Source organism: Chelon labrosus (genome assembly GCF_963514085.1).
Source record: "Chelon labrosus genome assembly, chromosome: 2".
Taxonomy (NCBI): Eukaryota; Metazoa; Chordata; class Actinopteri; order Mugiliformes; family Mugilidae; genus Chelon; species Chelon labrosus.
This window is the reverse complement of record NC_140338.1, coordinates 615,000-641,298: the sequence shown is the minus strand read 5'-3', so window position 1 is coordinate 641,298 and position 26,299 is coordinate 615,000. Positions and strand designations below refer to the sequence as shown.

Below are 26,299 nucleotides of genomic sequence, written 5' to 3'. Positions count from 1 at the left end.
CCTCTTCCTGTCAGCCTCTGTGCAGCTGGAGTGCCACACTGACACAGCGTAGGTCAGCAGGCTCTCGATGGTGGCACGATAGAAGGTCACCAGCAGGCTTGTATGTAGTTGCTGCTTCCTGAGCACCCTCAGGAAGTGTAGTCGTTGCTGGGCCTTTTTGACCAGAGCTGAGGTGTTGACTGACCAGGAGAGGTCTGCAGAGATGTGGACCCCGAGGAATTTAGTGGACAGACATACTCCTACAGTAATTAATGTGCTATTATATATACAATAATACATAATACTATAATACTACAATAATATAATATCATCTGGAATCAATACCTCAGTTCACCTCTGTAACCATTAATAAATAAAAAATAAACATCTTTGTTTAAGTTGATTTACATTTTTTCTATGAACCTGCTGTGAGTTAGGAATTAAAACATTCACTAAACACATGAAGCTACAGGAGCATGAAGCTTGAACAGCACTGTCATTTATTTTTCTGATGTAAAAAAAATATAAAAATAAAAATCTAACAAAAATCATTAATTCATTTTAAGACCGTTGACCATTGACTGTTGACTGTTGACCTCTGACCGTTGACCGTTGACTGTTGACTGTTGACCTCTGACCGTTTACCGTTGACCTCTGACCGTTAACTGTAGACTGTTGACCTCTGACCGTTGACTGTTGACTGTTGACCGTTGACCGTTGACTGTTGACTGTTGACCGCTGACCATTGACTGTTGACTGTTGACCGTGACCGTTGACTGTTGACTATTGACCACTGACCGCTGACCGTTGACTGTTGACTATTGACTGTTGACTATTGACCACTGACCACTGACCGTTGACTGTTGACCGTTGACTGTTGACTGTTGACTGTTGACCGTTGACCGTTGACTGTTGACTATTGACCACTGACCTCTGACCGTTGACTGTTGACTGTTGACCTCTGACCGTTGACTGTTGACTGTTGACCGTTGACTGTTGACTGTTGACTGTTGACCGCTGACCATTGACTGTTGACTGTTGACCGTTGACCGTTGACTGTTGACTATTGACCACTGACCACTGACCGTTGACTGTTGACCTCTGACTGTTGACCTCTGACCGTTGACTGTTGACTGTTGACCTCTGACCGTTGACCGTTGACTGTTGACTGCTGACCATTGACTGTTGACTGTTGACCGTTGACCGTTGACTGTTGACTATTGACCACTGACCACTGACCGTTGACTGTTGACTGTTGGCCATTGACCGTTGACCGTTGACTGTTGACTGTTGACCGCTGACCGTTGACTGTTGACCGTTGACTGTTGACTGTTGACTGTTGACCATTGACTGTTGACCGTTGACTGTTGACTGTTGACCGCTGACCGCTGACCGTTGACTGTTGACTGTTGACCGTTGACTGTTGACTGTTGACTGTTGACCACTGTCCGCTGACTGTTGACCACTGTCCGCTGACCGCTGACCGCTGACCCATTGACCGTTGACCGTTGACTCGTGTTTTTTAAATTCTACTGACACTTGTGTGTGAGTCAAGGAAGGCTGCAAAGCAACAGGAGAAGTAGTTCATTGTAGTTCAGGGGCCACATTCAGCCCAGTCTGATCTCAAGGGGCCACATAACAACATAACAACCTATGAATAACCAGAACTCCTGAGTTTCCCTGTGATTTAGAGCAAACATCGTCACCTGTTTAGTTCTGGGTCTCAGTGTCCATCATGTCCACCACTCTGACTAAAACAGTGGACACCTAGTGTACACATCAGGAACAGCAGTTAGTTCTATTCTTTACAAATTCATGCCCCGGGCCTGATCGGACCCTCTGCTGGGCCGGTTTTGGGCTACGGGCCATATGTTTGACCCCCCCGCATTATGTGGATTTCAGGACTAGATGAACACACTACGCTGTCAGTCATTCAGGTCATAGTGTCTTCTACAGCGTCACTCAGAGACGTGAGTTCCCTTCTGGTTTCAATGTTTATATGAACATAATAATCAGTCTAGCAGGAGACAACAACTTTCATCCTCAGTGATTGACCGTTACGTTAATGTGTGATGAGTGTCGATGGGAAGGCGTCAGCTGCTGAATCTGGGAACATCTGAAGGTGGGAACGGTGGCGGCTGCCTGATAAGAAAAACACACCAACACCAAGGCTTTCACATGAAACCAGTTAATCTATAACTGAACTGCTCCAAACGTCTCTGAAGTGAACCGTAGTGAAGGACGTTGACAGTAAAAGGTTTTTATGAAGTTACATCCAGGAACTGAAACCTGTGGTGGAGCCAACATGACTGGGAGTCCTGGATGCTCCGTATGTCAATCAGTCCTTATTTATAAAGCTTTTTACACATCAGTCATATAACAATAAGAAGCAACGTCTCACACTGAGTTAAAATGTGTTTTAAGAGGATTTATAAAGAAGAAGTCTGGAGGTCTGGGGGTCTGGAGGTCTGGGGGTCTGGGGGTCTGGAGGTGTGGAGGTCTGGGGGTCTGGAGGTCTGGGGGTCTGGGGGTCTGGAGGTCTGGGGGTCTGGGGGTCTGGGGGACCATCACTGACCTGAGAGAGGGTGAGGGAGCGTCTGGCTGGAGCAGCTGGGACAGATACACATTTAAAAACTATCCAGAAACCAAGCAGGAGCCATAAAGAGCTCTGCTGGAGTCTGAATGGGACGGAAGCATGGAGTCAAACCTCCGAGTGATGCAGACAAAGAACTGGTTTCACTTTGGCCACTGATTCAACCTGTGCATCAGATCTGAGGTCTGTGTCCAGTCTCAGATGAGGTTTGTTTCTGTCTGTGTCAAATGTTGGTTTAAAGGAACCAGATCAGCATCACTAGTCTGATTTTATGTGCAGCCACAGCTTGATCCTCTAACAGTCTGTTTGAGAGAAATCATCTGATTGTTTGAGGCTCATAAATGTGACTGTCATCAGCTTAAAGATGGAACACAACGCCATGTTTACAGAGAACTGATCCAAGAGGATGGAAGAAGAGAAGAGGGAACCTTTGGTAAACATTCATCTCAACAGAAGTTAGATGGAACGAAACAAAAGACCAGAAACACCTCGTCCTTGATAGGATGTCTGATGTCTTTAACCTTCTAGTTGATTCAGATGGATGTAAAACTAAAGACAATGCTTCTATGTTATGTTTAATGGTAGTTATCTGAAGCTGGTATGTGAATATACAAGAAGGAGCTGGGACGTGGGACGTCCAGAGCAAGTGTGAAAAGTGAATTATGTTGAATGCATTTAATCTACGTCTGAGGCCAGGATCAGGTTGAATCAAAGGTTGATGGACATCCACGAGTAGAAGGGTGAACACTAAGCAGGGCTGGGCTCGTTTTGTTTTATGGGACGATGTACGGAGATACTGCAGCGCATAGTGAACACAGACAGTAAGATCATGGGTGCCCCTCTGCCCTCCCTCAGGCACATTTTCCACACCCGCATCACCCACCTCATCACCAGTGACCCTCCCCACCCCCTACATCCCCTCTTCAGTCTCCTGCCATCGGGGAAAAGGTACCGGAGCCTCTGGGCGCAGTGGTGGACCAGCTTCCACCAGGCTGTCAGGTTTTTAGATATTTCCGTATATCATGAATCATGAACAGGGAAACTGACAATAAAGATATGTTGAATGTTGAATGTTGAATCCTAATAGCAGGTACATTTAAAATGAATTACACCTCATCCCTCAGCAGCTCCTTCACATATTCAAGCTTATTTTAAGATGAAAATAAGAGCAACAACATCCAGGAACACAGTGTGTTGGTGGGTGATGGTGGTTGCTGGGACAAGGGGGGGACGGGGGGACGGGGGAAGAGGTAGAGAGAGAGAGAGAGAGAGAGAGAGAGAGAGAGAGAGAGAGTTAGAGGTAGAGAGCTGGGCTCAGTGTTAATCTCTCAGCTCTGTTCAGCCTGATCTCCTTCATCCATCTCTGAGGTAAGAGACACTGTGTTAATGATCTAGATAATAACTTCATGTAGCCAGAGTTTGACTGTGAACGCAGCGTGATGTGTTCACTGACTCTCTATCGGTTTCTGCTTTGACTGAAATGTTTTAAACATATGTTAAACTAATTTAACACGAGTACAGCGTCTCCATGAGGGAGCTTTGACTCTCAAACACATTTAGACATGAACAGGTTTATTATTTATTTGTAATCACAACTAAAATGATTATCTGAACAGTTTTCACATTTCTCTTTAAATGTTGACATGTGGTAAACACAGCGTCTGCTCTGGAGGACATACTGTCATCATCTTTGACGTCTGCTCCTGCTGCAGAACGACCTCAGAGTTCAGGACTAGTTGGAGCTGTGACCAGGTCTGACTTTAAACATAAAACACATTATTAAACACCAGGTATACAGCTCACCAACACAGAAGACAAACAGTGCTAATATATAGTTGACATATGTCCAGGCACACAGCATGGACACAGTAATGAATAGAATAAGGAGTGGAATAACAGTTGAAGTCACTATATGTGGACTGGTACTGAGTTAAGAATGTCAATGAGATAAAAGACTTTTTAAAAAGCTCCTTGGTCAGAGGGATCTATAGCGCCTCCAGACTTCATAAGTTCAGACTGATTAAAAAGAGGACGGAGCTGTCTGCCAGGGTTCTCTCAGCTTTCCTCTCCGTCCTTTCAGTATAAATGTGAGACTTTTGGGGTTTTCTCACAATATTACTCACCATTGTCACAGTCCTGTTTAATTTGTTCTTCCATCTTAAATGACCCAACCAAGCAGAGAGATGAAATGTTAGGACACAGTGGACTGACACCAAGACAGCTCAGTCTTCTCAGAAGGTGAAGCTGCTCTGAACATTTCTGTGTTTTCAGAGTTTACCTGGAGGTCCAGAACTAAACGGTATTTAATGTAGAAACATGAATGCTGCTACGTTCCTGGTGGATTATTCTCCATCAGCTTCTGTTCCTCAGACATTGAGGGTTTAGGGATGAAACATTATTAATGGTATAAAGTGTGTCTGGAGCCCAGCGGGGGGGGGGAGGGGGGTGGACATTCAGGGACACATCTGCCGGCTGCAGACGACTCAGTCGACGACACTTTGATGAAAACAGTCAGCACTCTTCCAGATTCTCTTGGTGTTCACCTCAGCAGAATCTAATCCCATTGTCTTTATTTTTCTGTTTTCCACAGTGGGACAATAGTGGAGCAGAGGGGGTCCGTGTTGGGTGTCTACCGTCCACCCCCCCGACACCCCACAGCTCTAATTGACGCTTTGTCCCACATGTCTTGTCTCGTTAGAGCCCTGGGAGCACTGGGACCCCCCCAGCCCGGGACAAATCCAACATGTCATCTGCACTCAGGTCTGTGTGTGTCACAGTGTGTGTGTGTGTATCACAGTGTGTGTGTGTTACAGTTTGTGTGTGTGTGTTGAGGCCTTGTCCATGTCCACGTGTCTCCAGCTGCCATTTTCCCAAGGTCTCCCAGCGTTCATAGATGGTAGAAGTGAAGCCAGCTGTCAGGGATGTTTAGATTTATTTAGATTTATAATCTACACAGTTCATAGGCGCATACTGCATTTTTCAAAATAAAAGCTTCTTGTTACTGAATTCTACTACCTCGTTCTTCATGTGAAGCCAAAAAGAAACAGCTGTTATTAGGCCTGACTGTGGACCAGAGATCCACTATAGCTACCAGCAGATATTAAAGATTCAATAACCAGAGATCAGTCACAGGAGACATTTAAATAATGCTGTGTAGTTATAATTCAGCTCAGAACGATTTTTACTTGAGTTGATCAAACTTATTAAAGTTTCTTCTTCAGACTTGGAAATAAGAAGCTTTATTATCTTCATTTGTTAAAGGGTTTTCTATCATGATTAGTAGTCAGCACTGAAGAAAATCTATGGAGGAGACACAGGTGAAACTAATGGGGGCGGAGCCACAAGGAGAAACCAATCAAACGATCAAAGGAGAAAAAAACACAGGAAGTAAAACAGGACAAGAAACAAACACCAAGGAAGAACTAACAGGAACCACAAACATCAAGAGAGGAACCAGAACCAAGAACTTGTAGGTTTACTGCACAGGTCTAAGATCTGGAGCTTCAAACAGGAAGTAGCGTCTGATCACGACTCAATACTTTAATCAGACTCTGGTCCAGTGAGCTGCTTGGAGGAACTCTACAGGTCCAGTTGTCTTCCTTTAATGTTTCTGAATAGATCATGACCTGGATGACTGACGGCCTCCACATTTAGAACATTAGCCAGGGTTCTATGGACTAGAAGAATGTCCTCAAAGTTGTCTGAAACACAAATTATATACAACCTCACCTTAAATTAAATCTTTTCTGTCCTCTGTTTGTAGTCGGCACAGTATTAATAGATAATCACTGTAAAATCATTTCAGGTCGACACTAAATCAGATCCACAGTCACTGATAGAACAAGTTGTCCTGGATCCGTCTCAGTGGAGCCCAGAGTCCAGACCTCCTCCAGGTTTATGATGTTCATCAGATAACAGTCAGTGATGTTAACGTGGTCATTTATTATCCTTAGAATGAACCAACGTCTCGTTGCTTTTTAAATATCTCAGCTAGGGCTCTTCTATCAGCCCCCCCGTCCCGTCCCGTCCCCTGCTGGTTCTGCTGGAGTTCACCAGCTCTGAGGATGAGGAGGAGGAGGAGGAGGTGCAGAGGTTGTTTAACTAATTGACATGGACGTCCCTGTATTGTGTTATTGTGTGGTACAGTGAGACATCAGCAAAGAGACGAGAGCGTGTCCAGCAGCGTGGACACAAAGACGCTCTGTTCGGTCAGGACCCCCCCGTAGAACCACTGAGTCAGATCTGCTGGTTTTCATCTTCACTGGTTTATTTTACAGTTTTCATCTTGGTGCACAGAACCACACTAACAGGTTAAACCAGGCAGGATGATGTTTGACGTACAGACTGTTATAGAATCAGATCTGAGTGATGAACATCCGTTAAATTCAACCTTAAACAGTTAATACGATGCTGATGAAGCTGATCAGCTCCAGCTAATAACAAGTTAGTACTGAAGCTTAGAGCCTTTGACCTCAGGACCAATGAGAATGAACTTGAGAAGAAGAAACTTGAGTCACTGAGGAGAAGTATTACACTCTGAAAAGGAAAGTGATGGCCAGCGAGTACAGATTACTATTGGTATTGAAGTAAATCAGATTTCCTTCTGGTCAACAGAGCACAGCACCCCCTGGAGACTGTCAGGGACTACGTGGCTTTGAGGACTGGACTCATCTCAGTCTCCATGGTAACACATGTCCATGAATAACGTAGCAGGGACATAAATCAGTTTAAGATTAGGTTGAGAAACGTCAGATGAAGGTTTGGATCAATGGAAATGAATCAACTCAGCTCCTCAGGTCGACTTGTTAATCTCTGCAGGCAACTGTGACGTCACAAACCTTTTCTCACAATCACCTGCAGAGATGATCCAGTCGCTCTGGTGATCTGTAAATTTAAAAATAAAAGACTAGAACTAAATGAACGTGTGAATTCACGGCGCAGTAAACAGCAAACAGCTGTGATCCAGATAAATCTCAGCTGGCAACTGTGAGTTTCAAGAGTCTCACGGCGTCGGCTGAGGTTCGTCTGAATTCAGCGCCGTCAGTTCACTCTGAGGACCTCCATCCTGAAGATCATTCATAGAACAAAGATGAATTTCTGGCGCTACCACGGAGCACGGAGAAGAAAATAAAACAGTCTGAAGGTCAAGACTCCAGCAGTTTATTAGAGCGACGTGTTTCAGCTTCATCAGTTTCATCCTGGAGATCATTTATATCAACTCGCTGGTTCATAAAGAGTCAGAACGTTTAAGAGTTTGTTGAAGTTTAAATTGAAATATTTCAACATGTTTGGGAGGTGTCATGTTTTTTCCATTGCACTGCAGAGTTCATTTACATATTTTAAGTTTATGTTAGCTTAACACATTCCTTCTTTAGTCCACAGGGCTGTGTGTTTGGGTTCAGGTTACAGTAATGGCTGCCGTGTTTAGACGTGACGTCGTACACCTCTGCAGCCGCCAGAGTCCAGACAGAGTCCAGACAGAGTCCAGACAGAGTCCAGAGCTTTCTGGTGTTGATGATACTGCATCAGGAACTGATTGGAGAGTGACCAGAGGCCATCAGTTCCTGATGCACTGCCTTCAGCATTAAAAGAGGCTCCACGCTGTGAAGAGATGGAGGGAGAGGAGGCTTTGACACCACCAGGAAAGTCTTCATAATGTCCACGAGTACTCTGACTGTACGAGTCTGTCAGTCACTTATATTAACTTCCTACCATCATGCTCCTTCAAAACTAATTGAAATAACCTTGATGACTTTTCATCAGATTTTTCCTCCAGTGCCATAAACATTATTTATTATCAAATATATTCACTAAAGAATGGGCTAACATTCCTCCAAGCTGCTGTAGACCACTGATCAGCAGTTACCAGAAACATTTAGTTACAAGGAGGTCACAGCAGATACTGGAGACAAGGAGGCTCTGACTGTAACACCTCAGTGATATGTAGAAGATATTCATTTTCTTGAATAAATAAAAAGCCTAATGTTTGTGTTTCATGTGTTTGACTGGGTTCTCTAAGACTCGCTGATGTTTTGAGTCATTTTTCTGCAGGAATGTGAAGATTTGTAATTAATGCAGATGCTTTAAAGCAGCACTGTGTGTTCATGTCGCATTCAGTGTTAAAGGGAGGATGTGTAAGACTGAAAAAAGGCAGAAAAATACAAAACCAAAACTTTCTCTTTATTTGCATTCAGCAGCTACCCTTTATTTTCATTCTCCAGCGTTGAACCAATGTCTTATAACTCTAAAAGGCGTAGTTATAAGAAGAAGTTCAGTTATTTATGAGAGGTATTTGATCAACAGTTATAACCTGTATGCTGCTTAATGGAAAATATGTGGACTGACAGTAACATATGATTAAATTCAGTGTGAGTAGATATTGTACAAAATAACCCAGACAATAGAAATCAACTAGTTGTAATGTAGTCATGTATCAGCAGCAGCTAGACGAAGGTCTTTAAAGTAGTCTTTACTACAGAATGAATTTGTTCTGAACACCTGATAGAATCCTTTTGAGGTCTAAATGAAAGAACTGAAGATCTACATGAAAATCAAAAAGCACCGATTGATCTGCTGCAGTCTGCAGACTCCTCCCAGACTCCTCCCAGACTCCTCACAGACTCCTCCCAGACTCCTCCTAGACTCCATGTTCAGTCTTTAACTCGTCTCTTCTCTCCACCGTTGATCAGGCGTCTGCTGAGTCTTGGCTGTTTATTTTCTGCAGCTCAATCTTTACTTCTTCTTCATTTGCATCACTCTGCCTGTGTCTTCAGAAGAATTAGAAAGAAAAAGAAGTGGAGTTTGTTATTCTCTTGTTGCAGATGAAATTTAATAATAAACACAATAATAATTGTTAGTGTGATAGTTCCTGATGCAGGATGATGTTGATTAAGCAGCTGAGACGTGTTTGACACATTACTTCCTCTTATCAGCCAGGCATAGTTTAAGAACTAGTGAAATCCACAGTACTTTACTTTTCCACACTGATTGAATAGTATACTCTGGGAAGTATTTGGATGTCATGAGTTAAGAGAGTTTCTGTGCGTCATAGCACTAAATGGCTTCTATGTGGATAGTATCAGAGAAATAAGTTACTGACCAGCACCAGAAAGTTCTTTGAGAAACTACTCATTTTTTCCAGAGCTGTATGTAACCACCACCACCACCAGCAGCTGGAGAATAATAATAATAATCCAACATGCTTTTTAGTTGTGTTAATCTGGAGATCAACCAGCTGTAGGAGGTTGATGAAGGAGAGTTGAGAAAGGAAACTAGTGTGAAGTACTATATGTGAAAATAAAACCCACATGCTTAGTATCAGTAGAGAATGGTGGGTGTGTAGTGTGTAATGGAGACAATGGAAGAAAGTCACAAACTGTACTTAACCATAGTAGAATATTTGATTACATTAATTACATTCCATTACTAATATCAAATACATTTACTGAAATAGTGTGATATACTCAAGTCTGTCGGTCCTGTACCTTCCCTCCTCGACGTCGGCCACGTTTTCAGGCAGGCGGACGTTGAGCGTCTCTGGGAGCAGGAAGACAACACTGCCGCTGACAATCCCCGTCCCCGCAAAGATGAGAGGGGGCAGGAGAAGCCAGGCGTCCTCCAGCATCATGATTAACGGAGCCAAGGAACTCCCGATCCGACCGATGCAGTTGGCGTAGCCTAAACCACACTGCCTGTCCGCCAACACAACCAAGAGACACAGGTTTAATCCTGTCACAGTACATGTACCCAGGCTTCACGTTCTCATGTCACTGGAGAACGCTGGGTCCAGATCAGACCAGTCTGGGACTCTGAAGCATCTCATCCCTTTACTTGTTCTGCTCTGTCTAGTCTTTGAGGTTAAACATTACAAGGTGCTTCAGGTTTTACCTGATTACAGTTGGGAAGAGTTCAGCCGTGTAGAGGTACGCTGTGGTAAACGCTGCCTCAGAGAAACCCTTCGCTACCACGGCAACGCATGTACGAAGCACAGAGTACTCTGAAAAGAGACAAATCCCATAAGACCAAGAGTTTAGAAACATTGAAGAGGATCTGAGCAAATAAACTGAATCATCATCCCTACTGTATGGATGTGTATTAGGGACGTCCCGATCCAGGGATTTATAAAATGATCGAATCAAATCAGTATCAGGCTTCAGCCAAACCTGATTTGTTGTAGATATTTATTTAAGGTCTGACATGAACCAAAACCATGTCCCTGTACCATCAAATCTGTGTCAAAGCTAGCTAAAGAAAAACAAAAAGAAGAGGAACCAAAATCATGTGACTTAACATGTCTGCTGCATGAAAGAACTTTAGTCTGGAAAATGAACTCAGTCAGACAGACAGACAGCAGTTAGTAAACAGATGAATGTGGATGTTTGGTGAGGTGGTAGATCATCATTCAATACTACCAACTTGATTCAACACCAAAGCTCAGGACGTCCCTAATGTCTATGTAGAGACAGGAAGTGATGGAACCTAAAGGTATGGCTGTGTTTATTCCAATCAGAGCTCCTGTTGTGATCAGAAACCCCGCCTGGCCGTTCCGACGACCGACTGAGTCCAGGATGAAGTACGTGGCTATTTTGGCGGGAGTCTCGATGGCGCCGTAGATAAACTGCGTGAGGTAGATACTGACACCGAAGCCTGAGATTCTGAAACTGATACCGTAGTACAGGAAGGCAACGGCAAACCTGGAAGCACAGAAACACAAAATAAAGACGTACAAAAGCTGGGAGGTCTGGATGGACAGCAGTAACGGATGGTTCAGTACCAGAATAACCCACAGCAGAGGGTCATCTTCCTCAGCTGAGGTGTTCTGACCAGATCCAGGTAGGAGTGGTTCTTCTCTGAAACCTCAGGCAATTTCACCTTCCTAAGAAACTGAAACAACCGAACGATGAGAGCAGATTCAGTAGTAGAGCTAGAAATAGTCATGTGTTTGATTTATAACAGGCAAAAATAAAACTGCACAGGGGTGATACCAAGATGGCTGCTGACTGGCCACTAATGACTCTGGTGTCTGTTGGATGATGAGCTGCAGTCAGTAATATGTCACATGGTCCCATATCTAACATGAAAGAGGTGTTTATGGTTCATGTCTTCTTTCTTCTTCTGTTTCACTACATCCAGGTAAGTAGCGTCCCATGTGTGTGTCAACAATAGGATTCATAAAAAAGAAAAGTCTGAAGCCTAATCTTAAAAGTAAAGACGGTGTTTTACTCCCAAAAAGTGAGTGTTTGCTTTGAGTAAAAGACAAAGACAAAAAAAAGCATAAAAAAACTGACACAATGGAGAATTATCAGAGCTTCAGGAGTCATTTATTTATCAGAATACAAACGTTCTCTAGTGTGAATGGATAGGACATGACTTTAAATTTGATTTGGTCGTGGAAGTGTCAGAGTGACGATTCTCCCTACACACACAGCTTTTATACAGATAATCGTGGTATGTGGTTTCCATGGTGATGTGAGTGCTATCAGTCCCTTATCACTTGTTGCTCGCAAGATCCTCAGAGCAACGACCGTGTCAAGGCAGAAGAACAGGTGGGAAAACGTTGTAAGTCCAACCATAAAGATGTTACATAAAGGATTATCCATAGGTTATACATTTGGTTGTCGTTGTTATACAAGTCTGTCTATGTGTCACTAGTCTAAAGTTGAGCATAGAACACAATCAGTTATACGATCAGTAGTATTTTTCTATCAGTAAATTCAGTTTTAGGGACAACTTTGTGTTAGAAAGGGAAACCGAGGACGTATTTAAAAGTAAAAGGAGAGATATTTGTCACCAGCAACAGCTGGATTCCTCAGAGAAAGAAATGGTTGGTAAACAATCCCTAGAGTTGGTTTGAATGAAGCTTAGACAACAATCTTATTGACTCCTTTAAAACTCCTCCAGTAGTCCTGCCTCCCTGCACCAGTCACATACATCTAAACCTGTTATGTGCCAGGCAGGTCAGTGTCTTAGCTTGGTTTCTATCTCTCTCTCCCCCTCCCTTCTTCACAGTTGATTCTACAACTGATTCCACCTGGGAGGTCTGACAGGGCCTGCTGATTGGTTGGTTTGGCCCCAGATCATCCAATTATGACCCATGGCCTACATTAAAGGATCCAGCTACAGGTGTCTCTGCTGCTAGCGTCTGGATGGTCTGCTTCCTTCAGTCTCTACTCTCTGCTGCTGCTCTATTGTTGTTTTGATTTGTTTCCTCCCTTGTTTATCTCAGAGACATGTGGACCTCTGGGTACATTAATGTTAACTATGGTGGAAGGTACAGACTATAGGAGAGACTGGTACCCTATACACCTCACCATGTAGGTAACCCTTCGTTTATACACACTAGGGCTATTGGTTGGTGCCACCTGTGTATTTCGGATTACACCTTTTAGTAGAGAAGATAATTAGGCCTTTTGTTTGTTGTTTTTAATGTGGAGAAGTTTGTTAGCCAGGTCTAGTTTCTGATTCATGTAGATGCTCAGTTGTCTTGGTATCTAAATCAATTCTGATAAGTTTTCTTTACATCCAGACTCTACTTCATTGGTTGTTCTGTGTTCGTCTCTAAATTCCTTTAGACCCTCCTAGGGACGTAACAAAACCCATAAACACTCACACCCTCTTCTCAACTGAACTGACCTGACCTCCAGAGTCATGGGGGGTCAGCTGGTTTTACCTCAGAGTCCAGTCTTGATGCGTATTCATGCTTCCCGTTCATCTTAGCACACTGAACCAGATACTTCCTGGCGTCCTCCCTTCTGCCGTTGGCCAGCAACCAGCGTGCCGACTCCGGCAGCCACCTGAAGACAGACAGAGGAAACTGGCTTTTAATCACACAGAGACACTGAACTAGAGAACAGGACCACCACCCAGCATCCATTACCACCAGGAGATGATGGCAGCGATGCAGGGCGCCGTCGCCGCCAGCAGCAAGTGCCTCCAGTCTCGTATGAAGTAGGCCAGGAGGGCCAGAAGCATGTTCCCCAAGCTCCATGTCAAACCCATGATGGTACCGGTGAACGTCCGGTGCTTTACATCTGTCCACTCAATACCTGGAAACAACAGGAAAGAGGTTTCACTCAAATACTCAGAGAGAGAACCAGTTTGAGTTTAAATAATATAAAAGATAAAAAATCTACCTTCACAGAAAACTGGATTATAAAAACAATTAATTAACCTGGAATTATTAATTCCATTAAGAACAACAACAACAAACACTGAACGTTTAAAAGAAGAGAAAAGTTTCCTGGAGACAGCGTCAAGGAGAAACATCTTCCAGAGAGGGTTAGGGAGTTTATGGCAGCGTTGGATGAACAGAACATTTCTGGAGTAGAGAACACAAAGTACCAGCTACCCTCTCCACACTACATTAACTTTGACTGAAAGATTTATTGGACTGAATCCAGTCCACTCTAGGAGAAGACAAGGACAGACTTTAGGACGCTACAGGAGACCAACTCTAGGAGAAGACAAGGAAGACAAGGACAGACTTTAGGAAGCTACAGGAGACCAACTCTAGGAGAAGACAAGGAAGACAAGGACAGACTTTAGGAAGCTACAGGAGACCAACTCTAGGAGAAGACAAGGAAGACAAGGACAGACTTTAGGAAGACACAGGAGACCAACTCTAGGAGAAGAAAAGGACAGACTTTAGGAAGACACAGGAGACCAACTCTAGGAGAAGACAAGGAAGACAAGGACAGACTTTAGGAAGCTACAGGAGACCAACTCTAGGAGAAGACAAGGAAGACAAGGACAGAGTTTAGGAAGACACAGGAGACCAACTCTAGGAGAAGACAAGGAAGACAAGGACAGAGTTTAGGAAGACACAGGAGACCAACTCTAGGAGAAGACAAGGAAGACAAGGACAGACTTTAGGAAGCTACAGGAGACCAACTCTAGGAGAAGACAAGGAAGACAAGGACAGAGTTTAGGAAGACACAGGAGACCAACTCTAGGAGAAGAAAAGGAAGACAAGGACAGAGTTTAGGAAGACACAGGAGACCAACTCTAGGAGAAGAAAAGGACAGACTTTAGGAAGACACAGGAGACCAACTCTAGGAGAAGACAAGGAAGACAAGGACAGACTTTAGGAAGCTACAGGAGACCAACTCTAGGAGAAGACAAGGAAGACAAGGACAGACTTTAGGAAGACACAGGAGACCAACTCTAGGAGAAGACAAGGAAGACAAGGAAATACTTTAGGACGCTACAGGAGACCAACTCTAGGAGAAGACAAGGAAGACAAGGACAGACTTTAGGAAAACACAGGAGACCAACTCTAGGAGAAGACAAGGAAGACAAGGACAGACTTTAGGATGCTACAGGAGACCAACTCTAGGAGAAGACAAGGAAGACAAGGAAAGACTTTAGGACGCTACAGGAGACCAACTCTAGGAGAAGACAAGGAAGACAAGGACAGACTTTAGGAAGACACAGGAGACCAACTCTAGGAGAAGACAAGGAAGACAAGGACAGACTTTAGGAAGACACAGGAGACAAACTCTAGGAGAAGACAAGGAAGACAAGGACAGACTTTAGGAAGACACAGGAGACCAACTCTAGGAGAAGACAAGGAAGACAAGGACAGACTTTAGGAAGACACAGGAGACCAACTCTAGGAGAAGACAAGGAAGACAAGGACAGACTTTAGGAAGCTACAGGAGACCAACTCTAGGAGAAGACAAGGAAGACAAGGACAGACTTTAGGAAGCTACAGGAGACCAACTCTAGGAGAAGACAAGGAAGACAAGGACAGACTTTAGGATGCTACAGGAGACCAACTCTAGGACATTTAGGATCAGATCAGATGATACTGAATGTTAAAAGACAGGGATCTATCAGGAGGTAGAACAACCTGATCAGGACATCTCTAATAAGTATATGTATGTTCTGCCATTGGGTTCTACTGGTTTCTTACCAAGGACCCCGATGATGATTGACAGGCCACTGAGGGCTGCACCACAGAGCGCTCTGGAGACAGCAAACATGGTGTAGGAGGTGGAGAAGGCTGAGGTGGCTCCCAGCAGGGTGGAGGCAATCAAAGCCACCAGATACATCGACTTACGACCAAACCTGCAACACACACCTGGTTTCAGCAGCAGAGACTGGACTCTAAATGATGTGCTGATTCTAACTGGACAGACGTAAAGCTCAGGGAAAAATATTAAGCACTGCAACTTTCTATCTGCAGGTGAACGTTGTGTGTTATCATCAAAAGCACCAGAATGGATCTGAGACTGACACAGGTTATGTTTATTTTAATGAGACTTGTTCTAGTCAGTTCTTTAAATGATCCGGCCACAGGTTGTTAATATTTGATAAACTGAATGATCAAATAACTCCGACCCATGTGTGGGAACCTTCCAAAGGTCAGACTGAGCAACAAGTGGTTCAAACCTCAACAACTGTGTTAGATAACAGACACACACATATGTTTATACAGCTATCCTTGAGAGGACATTCATTGACATAATGCATTAACCCTAACCCCAACCCTTACACCTAACCCTAACCCTAACCCCAACCTGTAACTGTAAAACCAAGCCTTGGAGAGAAGAGACCACCGACTGCTTCTCATCAGTCTCTTCACAGACTTTCTCTGTTTATTTTGATTCACAACAAGTTTAATAACCCTATGTGCGAGTACCTCACTGTGTACTTTTATATTCACATTTCTTTATACTTTTACAAAGTGATTATATTGTAGTAACAATAGTTTTGCTATTTAAAATAAATACCTTATTTCTGTGTTTTTATAAAAACGCTGACTCGGGGAACCTCGTAGAAGCATTCCAACGTATTTGTACTTCCTTGTACCTGTGCGAATGACAGTAAAGTCTATTCTATTCTATTCTACTCTACAGATTGTCTTCATGCTGATGGTTCTGGTCCTCAGAAAGACAGCAGTATGAAAACATGCACACACACTCGTACTCCTACAGGTTTTAACCCTCAACAAAATGATGGGGTTCATCAAAAAGGAGGCGTCCCGCCACCCACGGCCCCAACCACTGAACACAAACCACACACACATTATAACACACACACACACACACACACACACACACTTGTTTTCATCAGCAGAGCAGCAGCTGACTTTGAACAACAGTTGCTATAAATAGTATTAATCACAGGAGAACAGCGTGGTGGTGCTATGCTGAGCTCATGTGAGACCTAACATCTGTTTTAATGAACCGTGACCGGGAGAAGATTTGAGGGAATTTAGTTTAAAACATAGTTTGTCATCAAAGTCATGAATAATAAACAACTAAACCTATAAATGCTGTCCATGTTCAAACCAGTGGTGTCGAGATCAGTTAATGCTTCTGTTGTTACCAGCCACAGGACATATGAGGTATTAACTACCATAAGTTATTAGACTCAAACATGCGTTAGCTGCTCTGGATGAATAATATGAATCATTTGCTCCAAAAAGAGAACACATGATTGTAGTAAATGCAAAATTTATGCTTTATGCATTTACTTACTGCACAGTTTTCTTCTCCTGTCAGTGAGTCCTAAAAGCCAAATTTTCTTAAGCTAGTGGGATGAAGGTTGAATCATTTCTGCTTCATGGATATCCTGAACATTATGCTCATTCTTATTGGTTGTTAAAACAGACTTTCCAAAAAGTCTGAAATAATCTAACACAACAAAATACACCTTTAGCATGTTATAGCTAAGAGGATAACTACTTAGCAAGATGAAGACGGTTTTGCAAAGAAAATCAGAACATGAGCATGATACTAAGAACTTAAAATGAGCTCCACCTTTAACAACGCTGTTAATAAACTGGTGCTTACATGTTAACATCATAGTTCAGGCTTTAAAACGTGAATGAACCCTGAAGAACTCACTTGTCAGAAAGCTGTCCAAACAGAATGGATCCAAACGTGACCCCGAGGAAGAAGTAGGTAGCTAGAGCTTGGTTCAGGTGTTTGTCATCACACACCAGGTCCCACTGCAGAGAGAGAAACCGTCGAGTTAAAACCTTCTCTGAACAGAACACATGTCTGAGCTGTCTAGGAGTTCTCAGAAACTAAAACTGAGATGATCTCGAAACCTTAACATAAGGTTATTTAATCAGAATCAGAATCAGAATACTTTATTAATCCTTCAAGGAAATTGTTTTGTTGCTGTTGCTCCCATAAAGTGACAGTTGCTAGTTGAATAAAGATAATACAAAAATATATAAAAAATAAGTGAGAGTGAGTAAGATGCATTTAAAGTAAAGGAACAATATTGCACAAGTATTCACAATATACAGAGGTAGAGTTTGCAAATAAACTAACAGCGTCTAAGTGTTAAAGACTGACCAACCCTCAGCGGGAGGAGTTATAAAGTTTGATGTCCACAGGCAGGAATGAGCTCCTGTGGCGTTCCCCGGCATTTATATATATGTTTATACAGTACACATATAGAGAGTGCAGCTTGAAGGGGTTTGAGTTCCTCTATCCTACATAGCTGCATGACATTCACACATGTCCTGAAAGCAAACTGAACCCAAACAAACTAAAGGAAGAATTAATATTATTGTGTATTTGTTGATTCAAGATAACAAGCCAATATTACATATCATGTCCTCCTTGTCTCCAGTATCTGCTGTGACCTCCTTGTCACTAAATGTTTCTGGTAACAGCTGATCAGTGGTCTACAGCAGCTTGGAGGAATTTTAGCCCATTCCTCAGAACAGAACCACTTCAGTTCTGAGATGTTGGTGGGTTTCCTCACATCAACTGCTTGCTTCAGGTCCTTCCACAACATTTCTATTGGATTAAGGTCAGGACTTTGACTTGGCCGTTCCTAAACATTCATCTTGTTCTTCTTTAACCGTTCTTTTGTAGAACCACTTGTGTTCTTGGTTCTCGTTGTCTTGCTGCATGACCCAGTTTCTCTTCACATTCAGCTCATGGACAGATGTCCTGACATTTTCTTTTAGAGTTCACTGGTAGAATTCAGAATTCATTGGTCCATCAATGATGACAAGCCGTCCTGGTCCAGATGCAGCAGAACAGGCCCAAACCAGGACATTAGCACCCCCATGTTTGATGGAGGGATGAGGTTCTGATGCTGGAACGATGCAGTGTTGGTTCATCTCATTTAAACCAAACTATTCTACTTTGGTCTCATCTGTCCACTAAACATTGTCCCAATAGTCTTCTGTCTTGTCCACATGATGTTTAGAAATGTTCTTCTTGGAGAGCAGTGTCTTTGTCCATCACACCATGGTTGTTCAGTGGATTCATCAACATTAACATCAGCCAATGAGAGAGAGGCCTTTAGCTGCTTAGAAGGTACTCTGGGTTTTCAGACAGAAGAAGTAAAGAAGACAAACATTTAGGACAAAATTCCACCAGGAGCAGTAAAAAGAAAATAAGCATTTCTTGAACTGAGATATGAAAAATAAATAAAGACTAAACCCTACTGTGGTCAATGGTATCACCATCCAGAAATGGTCAAATACAGTCACGGATCTGATATGACAGTGACATTTAGGTCTGTGTCATTGTGTTAAATAAATGTCATCATCATATTCAACTGTCTGGATGGAGATATTCAAGGATTTATAATTGCTGGAAAAGTTCCTAAATTGTGCCTGTTTTTTTATTTTTGTAATCTGTTGTTTTTTAATGAGCATGATTTTTCTAAGGGTTTCCATCTTTGTTGCATGTGGTCACCATGGTTACAGACATGTGACTTTGCTGTGCAACAGTGAGTAATGTGGTAAATAAAACATTTCCAGACTCTGATCTCTGTCTCTGTCCATTATTCCTGCTCACTTCATGTCAACATTAACTCAACTACCTGTTCTTCTGTCTGGAGCTCAGCACAGAGAGGAAACTAAAACACTGGATGACATAGAGACATAACATCTAGAGGACGATTGAGATGAGAATATTAATCCTGGAACTTTCTTATTCTCTCCTTCTCTGGATCGTCCATGCTGCCAGCGTTGCTATGAAGGCTAAGATGACGCGTTCAGTGTGTACATTAACAGTAGGCTAACTACAGCAGATGAAGGAACAGCAGTGACTCCACATCTCAAAGAGATGCATCCCACTGAGGTTTGAGCGTCTGAATCTGCGGGGCGTCGTCTGGTGATTTCATTTCTCTTTAAATCACTTCACTGAGTTTAAATGAACAGAATGAAACCAGAGAATGAAATATGGACGACATGCCTCCTCTTCCTCCCGTTGGTCAAACTGACTCTAGTATCCCAGGGATACAGGTGGCATCCAGAGGCCCCGCCCACATGTCCTCTAGACTCACTGGTGATTGGTTAATACTGCGCTCTGCCCTACCTCCTCCAGTTACTAAGAGATGTTGAATTACACACTGAACTCATTCATTTAGTTTTTTCCTACTTCACATAGTAGTTGTCATGACAACTGCCAATCATCCTGATGTCACATCCTGTTTCTATAGCGTCAAATAACTCAAACTAAATTTCTCAGATAAACTGACTCAAACATACATCAGCATTATATTAACTACCTGAAGTGTTTAGTTTGTCCCAAGCCCCGCCCACTAACATGGAGGGGGTGGAGCTTATGACCTACACTGAAGCCAGACACCAGGGGGAGCTCTACTTGATTTGAGGAGTTTTCCTGGCATCCATCATTATAAACAGTCTGTGTGTGAAACAGTACGATGGGAGGCATGAACCAATGAACCAATGAACCAATGATCATATCTAACTGAGTGTTTGTTATAATTTTGTGTCTTGAATTGTGATGATGTAAAATTCAACTTTTAATTGACCTTTTCTCTGTCATAGTTTCAAGTCCAACACACGTGTTTATCAAAGTGAATTAGAAAACACTTTTTAAAATACTTGTAAAGCTCAGTAGTGGAATGTGACTAAGTGCTGGTCAGGATGATCTCTTCTTACCTCGCTGGCGGTTGTGGAGCTAAACTGTGACTGGTCGTAGGTCCATCCATCTGGACAAGGTGCAGTCCCGTTTCCTTGGCTGAGGTTGAAGGTCAGCGGGGGGTCGTAGACCCTGCAGGAGCTGAAGGAGCCGTTGTCCCGGCGTGGGATCCTGAGGGCCAGCGCCTCGGGGTCAGAGCCCCAGCCTCCTCCATCACTCTCCTCCAGACTCCCGAGGGAGCAGTGGTGTAGAGGAGTGGCAGATATAAAGTTGTGCAGGAGGAAGTGGAGAGGAAGGATGGCCCTGGGGATGCACAGGATGAACAGCAGCAGGAACTGGAACTTGGAGAAGCCGCCGACATCGTCCAGGATCTCCTCGAACCTCATGCTAGTGAGAAGGTGGAGGAGCTGGTCTAGAGTTCTGGTCGTCCTCCTTCAGTCTGTCTGCAGCTCACAACAATCAGCTCCTTAAACCGGAGAAAACACAGAGGGAGGTTCTTAGACAGAGAGGAGAGAGAGAGAGAGAGAGAGAGAGAAAGTACTTTAACTATCACTCCTGCTGCTGATCATAAAACTGTTGTGCAACGTTAAACTAGTCCCTGTCGTGTAAATCATTAAATGAAAGTTCATGGAAAGATCAGCTTAGCATCAGAGTTTAGTCTAAGGTTCAGAGATCACAGCTTTATTCATAGTTTAGTCTCTCTGTGTGTTTACTACATACTGTGATAATAAGGACTAAATGATGGATGAATGAGTTAAATGAAGACATGAAATGATTTCTCTGTGGATTCATTCAGTCATGCTGGTGACTGGTGTGTCCTCTGGGTCATTGTTCTCATCTGACCTGCAGCAACAGAAAACCATCCACGGGTCTAAGAGTTTACATTCCTGTTCTTCATGTGTAATCAGCGTGTGATTTATTAGGATTAATTAACGAAGGCTCTCTCGTGCCTGTGTTTTATTGGACAGGTTCTTCTTCTCCTGCTCCTTCTCACATCCAGGACATTTGTTCAGTTTAACAGCTGCAGACGTAACTTCAACTTCTGGGATGAAACTCTGGGTTCATGGAGACGTGTTATAGCGTCACATGGTCACTGACATCACTAATAAATATTTATTTATTTATTAAAAAGACACTTATAAGACAACAGGGACTAAAGTACAAAGTCATTCCCCTCAGACGCTGACATGATGCAGGGTGGAGCTGAATTTCTTTGGCTTCCAGAAAAACAAATAGTCAGTAGAGACTCCTCTGAGATCCAAGAGACACAATTTAGGACTACGAGGTTATCACAGCTACTCCACCGTGACCACAGGAACTCTAGGAGAACGGAGACAAGCAGGAACTGATCAGGAACTAGTCAAACCCATAGACGTTTGATCACATGGTGCACAGACTGATGAACATGGTGACCCTGTGAACTCAGAGCTGGTTCATCCTAAAGCAGCATGAAGACAAAGACACAGGAGGTGTGATGTGATGGGATGTGTCCCATTGAAGATGAACATGTGTCTCTTAACCTTCACGACCCAGGCCGTACGTACTGACTGGAGGCAGTGGCTCCTCAAAGGGATTCACAAGATAAATGATCTAATGTTAAACAGCGTTGAACCCACAACATGTGTTCAGTGGATCTTAGGTTCAGTGCCTTAACCACTCAGTTATCTTCTAGAAATAAAACTGAAACCCACAAAACCCAGCAGCAGGCGGACGGTAAAACAAGACGCTGTTCTGGACGTCCTGACAGAGAGAGGGAGAGGGTCCCTGGATAGTGACTGGTCAGCTCATTGACAGAGATGAGCCTAGTTCTGTTACCTGTGGAGAACCAGGTGGTCCTGCATGTAACACACAGACATACACAGATCAGCCACAACATTAAAACCACAAACAGGTGAAGGAAATAACATGGACCAACCCCCACACAGGTCTTACCCCAGGTACCACAACAAATATACTGGGTTAGAAACCTCCTCAGATCCTCCACGGCTCCTCCTCAGGTCATCCTCAGATCTTCCTCAGATTCTCCTCAGATCCTCCACAGCTCCTCCTCAGATCCTCCTCAGATCCTCCACGGCTCCTCCTCAGATCCTCCTCAGGTCCTCCTCAGGTCCTCCTCATATTCTCCTCAGGTCCTCCTCAGATCTTCCTCAGATCCTCCTCAGATCCTCCACGGCTCCTCCTCAGATCCTCCTCAAATCCTCCTCAGGTCCTCCTCAGGTCCTCCTCATATTCTCCTCAGGTCCTCCTCAGATCCTCCTCAGATCCTCCACGGCTCCTCCTCAGATCCTCCTCAAATCCTCCTCAGGTCCTCCTCAGGTCCTCCTCATATTCTCCTCAGGTCCTCCTCAGATCCTCCTCAGATCCTCCTTAGATCCTCCACGGTTCCTCCTCAGATCCTCCACGGTTCCTCCTCAGATCCTCCACGGTTCCTCCTCAGATCCTGGATGGAACCTGTATTTGTTCAAACACCTGGTTTTAACCTGGTTCTCCACCATCTTTACATAGAATTCACCAGAGAGAAGAAGGAGTGTGATAATCCTGCAGCTTTAGTTTTTATATCCAGTGTCTGCACGTCTTCTAAAACAGAACGTATGTTAGAAACAGAATCACGCGAGTCACAGAGAGTCAGACTGACTCTGTACTTTATTTGATTGTAGTTCTGTGGCCTCCATGTACAGAGGAGTTCATTTCATCACTACAGAAGGTTTGACAATAAAGAAACTTGAATCTTCCAGTGATGCTCATGTTTGAAAAGAGAAGAGATAATTAAATGTCAAAACTAAAATGCACCGTGACTGTTGGTGCTTGTGATTATGGTCACAGCCTCGGTCTCTTCACCCAGACACGAGCTACAGAACTAAAGAGAGGTGATAATATCAAAGAGGAACAAGTTCGTAGAAGTCATGTGCTGTGTTGGACCGAGGTCACTACGATGAAGGTCAGAGATGACGATGACGGTGAGATTACGTCGGTCATGAGGACATCATTCATCACTCTGCATCTGTTTTTCCTCTTTGGTTCATTTGGACACAGTTCTGGTGGATCAGGAAATTACACCCTAAAAACAGCTCTTATCACCAGGACCAGGACCAGAGCCACACAATCATTCATCAAGACTTAAGACTTTCATTATATTATTATTTCATGTGATCAGTGGTTTATTTCTGTACACTCTTATCATCTTTACATTCTGCTCATAAAAGACAAAACCTTTCACAATAAAAGCCTTGAGGCAGATCCAGTCATCTCCTCTGATGACGAGCGCTCAGACTCTTCACCTTAAAGGAGCCAACAAACGTTCAAGATCAGCTTTCATCTCATTGTTTAAACAAGCAAGACAAACATTTAAAATAAAGAATAATGCTGATAAAAGATATTCAATTATATATAAAGAGAGAGATTTAATAAAATAGTTGGAATCATTAGAACAGTGACACTAAACAATGACAATAACTACTAATCACTGATTTAAGTTTACATGTTGAGTCTTTCTTTAATGTTCCTTCATTCACAGTGATTGTTAGCTGCTCCGTTTGAGGAGGAACAGGAAGAGGTTTAGTTCAGAGAAGATGAAGAAGAAGAAACCAGGACACAGGATGTTGGAGTCAGCTGACAAACAGTCAGCGTCACGGGAGCTTCCTACGACTGATGGAGTGATAGCGCTCAGACTGACTGTGAACAATCCGTTTCTCCTGGCCTGAGACAGTGAGATGGAAACTAAACTGGATCCAAGTCATGAACCTCGTTTACAGACGAAAGGACAAGTTAGAGATGAACACGCTGTCCAGGTTAAGCCACAACATTATGACCACTGACATCAACCATCTTGTGACAGTTCAATGTTCTGCTGGGAAACTTCTGGACCTGGCATTCATTGGTGTGGATGTTACTTAGACATGTAGCACCCACCTAGACCAGACCAGGCACCCCCACCTAGACCAGACCAGGCACCCCCACCCCATAGCAATGACACTCCTTGATGGCAGCAGCCATCCCCAGCAGGATGCAGCCTGACACAGACACACACACACAAAAACACTTTAGGAACAACTAAAAAAAAAACATGAAGAACAGCACAAGGTGTTGACCTGGCCTCCAAATTCACTAGATCCCAAATATTCAACATTCAACATGAACTTTAATCCAGCTCTGTCCACAGTCTTCTAAATGTTAGAGTAAACCCTAAGGACCACATGAGACCACGATCAGACCACTTGACTCTGACTATGAACATCCTGTAACCTTCTCTTTGTGATGCTGTGGATCTGGATGAGGATTATCTTTAGAACCACATGACTGGAGGAAGAAGGAGTCAGCTGACCTCACCATGATGCATACTTCAGTCTTGTTACTGAACTGCTAAACCTCTGGGGGGGGGGGCAAGTAGTACATTCTCCAGCAAATAAACTCTCTCTCTCTCTCTCTCTCTCTCTCTTTCTCTCTCTCTGTTATCAAGTAGTTTGATTTGTATGACTAAATATATGAATGATTGATTTTAAACTGTGCTGTCAGACCCATCTGAGTGTGAACAGTGTGATTAGTGGCCTCATCAGACTAACCCCATGTAACCCCATATAACCCCCTTCACATATAAACACTGTTTTCTTCTTCTGGGTCTTTTCACGCTGTAGAAAGGTTCCACATGTTTGTATGTAGACGTTCCTTCCACAGTATCTGCACAGTTTACCAGTAATAGTGGACTTTTATCTTAATTAATCTTATCTTGTCTTTATTCTCTGTATACTGTTTTTCTTTTCTTTTTGTTCCTCTCTAACCTGGTGTGTCATGTCCTGAGCTTAAAAGGACAAACAAGTTGTGAGTTGGGGTGACACTGATGCCTCCCAGCCAGAAGGTTCTGGGTTCTAATCCAGGCCGACTGGTTCCTTTCTGTGTGTAGTCTGCATGTTCTCCCTGTGTCTGCGTGGGTTCCCACCGTCCAAAGACATGCTGGTTAGGTTCATTGGTGATTCTAAATTGGCCGTAGGTGTGAGTGTCTCTCTGTGTTAGCCCTGTGATAGACTGGAGACCTGTCCAGGGTGGACCCCCCTCTAGACCAATGACAGCTGGGATAGACTGGGGACCTGTCCAGGGTGGACCCCCCCCCCCCCCCCCCCCCCCCCCCCCCGGACCAATGACAGCTGGGATAGACTGTCAGGACATCTTTACAAAAAAACAGAAACAGAAAAAGAAAAGTTCCCAGTTCACACACAGCCTCTGTTCTCTGGACAGAGACCAACTAAAGTAAAATCTAATTAACAATAAATAAAAACTCATTGAAGCTCAGTGAGCCACCACTAGATGGAGCTGGAGTCTTCATGGTTCCTCTTAAATCAATTTCCAAAAAGTTGAAACAACTACTGACATTTAATGACATTTACTATAGATTTATTGTTGTTCTATTCTTAATGAATTCATCTTAAAGAGTCATTTCATCTGAACGTGTCTCCATCAGAGCCGACAGTCTGACACGATCAACGACGAGCAGACTGAACCAAAGATAGTTTATTAACAGGATGCTGCACTTGGTACAGAATACGGCTCCAGCTGTGTTACCATGACAACTACAAAACACATCCTGACTGGTGAAGCAGGTAAAGATCTATTTACATGAACAACAATAATAATGCATAGATGATAGAAGGATGAATGAATGAATGAAGCTTCAGGACAGATTCAGTTAAAGGTCTAACTGAATGAGGTCTACCTCTGTGTCGGTGCTCTAGATTTGGTGCACCTCTTCAGATGCTGTTCAGATGTGTGCTGTTTCCGTGGTAACCTGACCTCCATCTAGAGTGACAGCTGAAGAGGCCACGGCTCTGTCCCAGTTAACCTAGAGGAGACACCTGTCAGTCCCTTTGGT

The 26,299-nt window shown here is 43.4% G+C and overlaps 1 protein-coding gene across 1 annotated transcript; it reads right to left on the bottom strand.

Annotated features, from left to right (window-relative positions):
* Positions 1-8,133: 8,133 nt before the first annotated feature.
* On the bottom strand, positions 8,134-20,862 carry slc22a7a (solute carrier family 22 member 7a). The gene is made up of 10 exons (XM_084569802.1): positions 20,460-20,862; positions 17,425-17,528; positions 15,486-15,640; positions 13,449-13,617; positions 13,242-13,365; positions 11,346-11,455; positions 11,051-11,265; positions 10,460-10,568; positions 10,057-10,263; positions 8,134-9,339 (listed from the first exon to the last, which is right to left on the bottom strand). The coding sequence occupies exons 1-10, from the start codon at positions 20,823-20,825 to the stop codon at positions 9,258-9,260; spliced, it is 1,641 nt and encodes a 546-aa protein (XP_084425928.1). The 5' UTR covers positions 20,826-20,862; the 3' UTR covers positions 8,134-9,257.
* Between the last annotated feature and the right edge of the window lie 5,437 nt (positions 20,863-26,299).